Raw genomic sequence first — 7118 nt, forward strand, 5'->3', positions numbered from 1 at the left:
CTAAATATTATGATTTTTTAATTATGCTTGCAATTCAAATTTAAGATTACAGAGTTTAATATTACATGTATCTCACATTAACTTCTCTAAATGGAAAGCTTGGTTCCAAGTGAATTAGCACAACTATATAATCACCTAAACTATATACTATCCACCTGCCCCACTGTATACTACATTTCACTAACCTATACAAACATGATAGTCTTACAATAACAGTAATAACTCTACCACCAGAAATAAGTTTTCGACAGGGATCCACTGAGAACAAGCCATTCTCTCAAGGAACTCATAAGTAGAAGGAAAAGAAAAAGAAAAGAAACTGCAGTGTCCTGTGTACAGAGTAAAGTGGATCTATGCACGATACCAGTCAAGGGAGAGTTACTTCCACTCTAACAGTAAGGAAGGCTATCTGGAGAAACAAGCTGCTCAGCTGACCCTCATAGTTAGAAAATCATCCAAATAAAGACAGTGAAATTATGTTAAAAATGCTCAGCAACTCTGCAAATACAATTACCTCAGCATAACTGTAGTTAGTTCAATTTGAAAAATGATATTTCAGCAGAAGCAAAAAACAAAAGTTTTAAATAAGAAGTCAAAGGAATGTCACCATGAAATTGTGTACATCATTTCATTTATTCCAAGGTATATTCTTTCTCACAAATCACATCTATGAAATCTGAGTGGATCCTGATAGTGATATTGTCTCATAATAACAATTTTCATTTATGTTTCTGCTAGGGTATAAATTTATCTTACAACCTACAGGAACAATGATTTGATCAAATGTGATGATCATTTGATGAAATATGATGAGATTGACTCCTAGACTGACAACTTGAGTTTCAGGGTTGCTGGATACTTATTCCAAATGGAAAAGGAGACATGGTCAGGGCTCACAAGATATTCTGACATGACCTGTTAAGAACACAAGCAAAAAAATGCTCAACTTAAGAGATATTTGTACACTATGTTCATAGCAGCATTATTCTCAACAGCTAAAATGTGAATTAACCCAAATGTCTGTTGAGAGATGAACAGGTAAACAAAACAACATTTAAAAGGAAAGAAATTCTAATACAGGCCACCACATGAATGAATTATGAGGACATAATGCTAGGTGGAATAAGCCATTCTCAAAAAGACAAATGGTTTCATTTCTATGAGGTACCTAGAGTAGACAGATTCATATAAACAGAAAGTAGAATGGTGGTTATCAGGGCCTGAGGGAGAAAGGATTAGGGAAAGTCGTTTAATGGGCCTAGACTTCTAGTTTTTCAAGATGAAAAGAGTTCTAAGGATTGGCTGCATAAATGTGAATGTGCTTAATACTACTAAACTATATGTGTAAAAAAAAAAATGGCTAATGCAGTAAATTTTCCATGATGTATTTTACTGCAATTTTTTAAAAATAAATTTACCTACAGATGGGAGTTGGGGACAAAAGGGAAATGTTCTGCCAGAAATTTTGAGACTAAAGAGATGTAATATTAATAGATAAAAAGGAGGGAAAGTGTAAAAGGATGGACAGAAAAAAAATAGATTAAAAAATGAAAACTCACCAGCGTCTCCAAAACCATATTGCAAGGATTATCAAAAGGATAAAGGCGGGTACTATTATTGCCACAAGTATCAAGCCAATGGGTGTGGAGTGTCCTGGCAATTGGGAGAAGACAAATGAATGTCACTTCAAACCCATTCTCTAGTTCTCCAGGCCTTCTTGCCCATCTGAGTGTCAACACCACCATTAACTGCTTCTGATGCATGGACATCTCTGGTTCCCTTGCTCATATTCCCAGAGGTCCTATACTCACAGCCACCCTTACTCTCTGCTTCTTGCTGAACCCCACCCAGACTACAGTGGGACTGCTACTACTGTGGTAGTGAAACTACTTCATTCTTATCTATTGTACAGCTTAGATCAGCTATTTTCATACCTCTGGAACTGTAGTCCTAGAAACAAATCTCAAACTCTGTCTCTCTGACTCTCTCTCTCTCTCTGTCTCCCTGATTCTCTCTATCCTCCCTGCCTTTCCTCTCTCCAAGCCTGTCTTCCTCCCTCCATCCTTCTCTCATCCATCAAATCTCTCCCCTTCGTGTGTCTCACTCTCTGTTCTTGAGGACCACCTCCTCCCATCCCCAGCTGGGCCCCACTTCCTCCTCACCCCAGTACAGGATGATGTCCTGGTCTCCCAGGCTGCTGTGCTTCACTCGGCAGCTCAGGCCAGCCGCCTCCCCATCTGCCACATCCAGGGTTACCCGGAGACACCAAGTCCAGTCTGCGTTGGGCATGACGTCTCCTTGCTGAGTGCCAGGCTCCTCCTGCTCGCCCCTCATCCACGTCACCCGCATGGGTTTTGGGTAGAATCCTGAGACGTGGCAGGCCAGCCGCAGGTGGCCAGGCCGGGGAGGGGGGCCACTGGACAGCCAGGCCTCCGGCTTCACTGGGGTAGGAAGCAGCAGTAAGAACATCAGATTATGACTCCAATTCAGAGGATAGGGACTCAGAAACCCACAGATTTGGACAGTTACCTCTTCCACTCCTATGGGCACCAAATGACTTATTGATTAATCATTTCTCTATTTAGGTACTTTTCACTTTTGAATTTAAAGAAAGTGGCGGGAGGAGAAATAGAAACATCTTGGGGAGAGCATAAGACTAACCTTGCCTCTGCAGTTCTGCCTTCCCTGCATCGAGGACACCCAGGAGATATCGAGGACAGGTTTCTGAGAGGAGCCTCTCAATGATATCAGAGATGCCTTGATACTGACTCATGAGTGCACAAAACTTCTGCCCCCTGCTGCCACTGTCTGATGCAGGCACACAGGAATGATTCTGGATCCTCACAAAGTCCAATCCCCCTAAAGCTCCTCTCAAAGAGCTTTGTCTGGCCTCCCCAGAATGCAGCTCACAGCCTACTGTGACCTGGATCACAAAGGGGTCTGGGTAAAGGAAAACAGAGACAAGTTATTAAAAAGCAAACAGGAAAGAAAGAGATGAGAAAAAGGCATAGGACTTTTTTATTTTAGTGGTGACAAGTTGAGAGCTGAAATTATTGACATAAAACCAATTGCAGTATTCAGGACTTTTCAGAAAGAGCATTGGGGAGAGGTATGCATATCATCAATGGTGGGGTTAGGCTGTTTTAAAGATGTAGAGTGGGCAAGAGGGGAGAGGAGCAATGTGTGATGGAGTGAAAGTGCAGCATTCCATGGTGTAGGGAATGGTTACATGCAGAGAAGGTAATCTGGCAGCAGGTGCTTGAGGACATCAAGTGGAGGGGTAGAAAGTCACACTTAAGTTCACTCAGGCACAGAGTAGGAAAAGGAGGTTCTTCCTTGGGGTTTTAGAGAAGCAAGTTACATACACACAAACAAGAAATGACCACAAGAGTGGTCATGTACACAGAAAAGAGCAAGAAACAGGAAGAATCTGGGATACTGGGTGGAGGTATGGAGTCAGGGTTGAAGGCTATTCTGGACAAGTGTGTACATGCAGTTGGATAAAGAGGGGGGAAAGGGACCATCATCAGAGGGAGCAGTAGCCTGACACAAGAGACAGAAAAGTCAGAGAGTCTCTCCAGATCAGAGGACTGTACTCACATTCCAGCTGGAACTCATTGACTCGATTCTGCACTTCCCGAGTGAATCCAATGAGGTAGGCTTGGAAGAGGTCCTCCAGCTCAGTCATCTCCTCATTACTAAAGTTGCCCTTGGACCAGGGCTTTAGGAAAATTATAGTGCCTGAGTCACTCTCCCAGCCATGAATTTGCAAGTCATTCAACCAGCCTGAGCCTTGATTTTGAGCCCGTGTGCCGTTGGCAAAGGTTGAAATATGCATGAGATGGAAGGAGGCTGGCCCCTGGAACACTGTAGTGGTGGAAAAATAAGAAGAGTGAGGGGAAAATGTAGAATCAGGATAGAATGAAAAAGATCCCAGAGTCTGAACAACAATACAGAGCTTGAAACAGTTCCCTGCCCCCAAAGCTTCTGGCTCCATCCCCAGCCTCCAGAATAGGGGAGAGGGCTGGAGACAGCAGAGCCCAGACCCTTAGTGGTAGGTGTGGCATGCTTTCATCCAGAACCCCCGCACCTGTGCTGGGAGCAGCCAGAGTTATTCTTACCCTCATTGTCACCACCTGGGAGGATAAGTCCAAGTAACAGAAGTGGTAGAAGCAGCATTTCACTGGGAAGTAGAACTTCTGACTCTCAGAGCTGATATTTGAGCTCTAATTTCAGCAATTTTTTTCAGTACTCTAAATTGACTTCCTCCCTTCCCCAACTGACAAATCTTTGACCCACATTACACATCTCAGAAAAACTGTGCCTCCCACAACTCTGAACTCCCACTCTACCTCATTTCCATTCGTTGATCTTAATCTCCTTTATATTCACTACCCTGGAAAAGCTCCCCTGTGATGCTGAAGAGTTATTTCACCTTCCCAATCCTTTATTTCCACATCGATTAAATAAGAGGGTAATACTAAACAATTGCTCAACTTCCGATCTCTTTGAATCTAGAAGTATTCCTTTGGTTTGTCCACCTATCTCATTCTCTCATACAGCAAATACAACACTGAGAGTGATGCAGCAGTAACAGAGAGGTAGGTCAGGTAGTCTTGGAGAGAATACCAGAGAGATCAGTGTGAGTGGCCACAGCACCTGTGTACACTCACAGAGAGACCTCCTCTGAGAATGGAGATGCACCGGAGAAAGGGAGATTCTGAGAACTCCAGCCCCCATTTCAGGGAGTCAGACACCAGAAAAGTGAACCTATGCTCTCTGTACCATTTTTATCATCACCATTAGTATTTCCTGCTTGGCTAATACTTGGCTAAAGGTACTGACAGACTCACTGGGACATGAAGATGATGTCCAGGAAGTATGGCACTCAGAGCTTGATTTTTACTCCACACTAATACTATAAAGGCTCCTCTCTCAATGGCCCATGGTACCAAAGTGAAAACCTGAGTGGAAACAAATTATTTCAAAATTTCAATTACTCCAATCAAGAGGATCAGTAAACAAGATCTTGCCTTTATTGGTGAAAATTAGTCTGAGACGGTAGAGATAAAAAGGTGAAAATTTACCTCTGATTCCCTTAAGTTCCCTACAAAAATAAATACAAGTACCTTAAAGTCTACTCCAAAAGCAAGGAAGACACACACCTCAGGTCCAGAAGTAAGATTTCTAAGCCTGAGGACACCAGAGGACCTTCCACTGAAGTCCAAGGCAGTTGCCCAGGTGAGCTGGTATCTAGTGCTTGCTTGAGGACAGCTACTATGCAATCCGGTACAGTCTGAGTGCTGGTCACAGTATCTAAAGAGTACTAAAACTACATACACATGGAGTATGGATGTGAGAATTTCCTGAGCAGGCAAAAATGTTTAAGCCATTTAAGAAAACTAAAACCAACTTATTTTCACAAAAGTAAGTGAAATTCAAGCTAGGTTTGTTTTGTAAATGGCTCTGACAATCATAAAAGAAACAGAAGTCAACTACTGAAAAATGGCAAGAGAAACTTATACTGTAGTAATCAATCATTGTAAAAATTAATAACTTCCTCATTTTTACTCTGTAAGTCATTTTGTAATTTCATGCCCCTGAACTTCACATCAATCTTTTAATTTGGAATCTCCCCATTTGAGGATTGTTTTTATATCCAAAATAAACTCTTACTAAATATTACTCACTGATTTGGTGGTTTTAATTTTTCCACTTCTCGATTTGGGGCATGTTGATAAACTAAACAAATGAAACTCAAGCAACTGTGTAGCCTGTGCTATAACTTTTTGTTTTTAATGTTGTAATTTAAACCATGTGCCAAAATTTAACTTCTAGATGTCCAAGCTGGATTTAGAAAAGGTAGAGGAACCAGAGATCAAATTGTTAACATCTGCTAGAACATAGATAAAGGAAGGGAATTCAAAAAAAAAAAAAAAATCTACTTCTGCATCACTGGGGGTTTCCCTTGTGGCTCAGCTGACAAAGAATCCACCTGCAATGCAGGAGATGTGGGTTCAGTCCCTGGGTTAAGAGAATCCCCTGGCGAATGGAAAACCTACCATCTCCAGTATTTTGGCCTAGAGAATTCCATGGACCGTATAGTCCATGGGGTGGCAAAGGGTCAGACACGACTGAGAGACTTTCACTGTCTGCTTCATTGACTATGCTAAAGCCTTTGACTATGTGGATCACAACAATTTTTTTTAAATTCTTCAAGAGACGGTTTGAGAAACCTGTATTCAGGTCAAGAAGCTACAGTTAGAACCCGACATAGAACAACAAACTGATGAAAACTGGGAAAGGAGTACATCAAGGCTGTATATTGTCAACCTGCTTATTTAGCTTCTATGCAAAGTGCATCATGCAAAATGCCAGGCTGGATAAAGCACAAGCTGTAATCAAGATTGCTAGGAGAAATATCAATAACCTAAGAAGTGCAGATGACACTACCCTTATAGAAAAAGCGAAGTGAAGAGTCTCTTGATGAAAGTGAAATAGGAGAGTGAAAAAGCTGGCTTAAAATTCAATATTCAGAAAACTAAGATTATGGCAGCTGGTCCCATCATTTGACAGCAAATAGATGGGGGGAAATGGAAACAGTGACAGATTTCATTTTCTTGGGCTCCAAAATCACTGTGGACAATGACTGCAGCCACAAAATTAAGACACTTGCCCTTGGAAGAAAAGCAATGACAAGCCTAGACAGCATATTGAAAAGAAGAGACATCACCTTGACAACAAAGGTCTGTATTGTCAAAGTTATGGTTTTTCCAGTAGTCATGTACAGATGTGAGATTTGGACCATGAAGAAAGCTGAGTACCTAAGAATTGATGCTTTCAAACTCTGGTCCTGAAGAAGACTCTTGAGAATCCCTTGAACAGCAAAGAGATCAAATCAGTGTATCTTAAAGGAAACCAACCTTGAAAATTCATGGGAAGGACTGATGCTGAAGCTGAAGCTCCAATACTTTGGCCACCTGATATGAAGAGTCGACTCATTGGAAAACACCCTGATGCTGAGAAAGATTGAGGGCAAGAGGAGAAAGGGGCAACACAGGATGAGATGATTGGATAGCATCACTGATTAAACGGACATGAGTTTGAGCAAACTCCAG

The 7118-nt window shown here is 41.7% G+C and overlaps 1 protein-coding gene across 1 annotated transcript; it reads right to left on the reverse strand.

Annotated features, from left to right (window-relative positions):
- Window positions 1-624: 624 nt before the first annotated feature.
- On the reverse strand, window positions 625-4179 carry LOC136174406 (T-cell surface glycoprotein CD1b-2-like). The gene is made up of 6 exons (XM_065944616.1): window positions 4122-4179; window positions 3601-3867; window positions 2662-2940; window positions 2163-2441; window positions 1560-1653; window positions 625-915 (listed from the first exon to the last, which is right to left on the reverse strand). Exons 1-6 carry the CDS (start codon window positions 4177-4179, stop codon window positions 894-896), a joined length of 999 nt encoding a protein of 332 aa, XP_065800688.1. The 3' UTR covers window positions 625-893.
- Window positions 4180-7118: the final 2939 nt, after the last annotated feature.

Source organism: Muntiacus reevesi, chromosome 1 (assembly GCF_963930625.1).
Source record: "Muntiacus reevesi chromosome 1, mMunRee1.1, whole genome shotgun sequence".
NCBI classification, from domain to species: domain Eukaryota; kingdom Metazoa; phylum Chordata; class Mammalia; order Artiodactyla; family Cervidae; genus Muntiacus; species Muntiacus reevesi.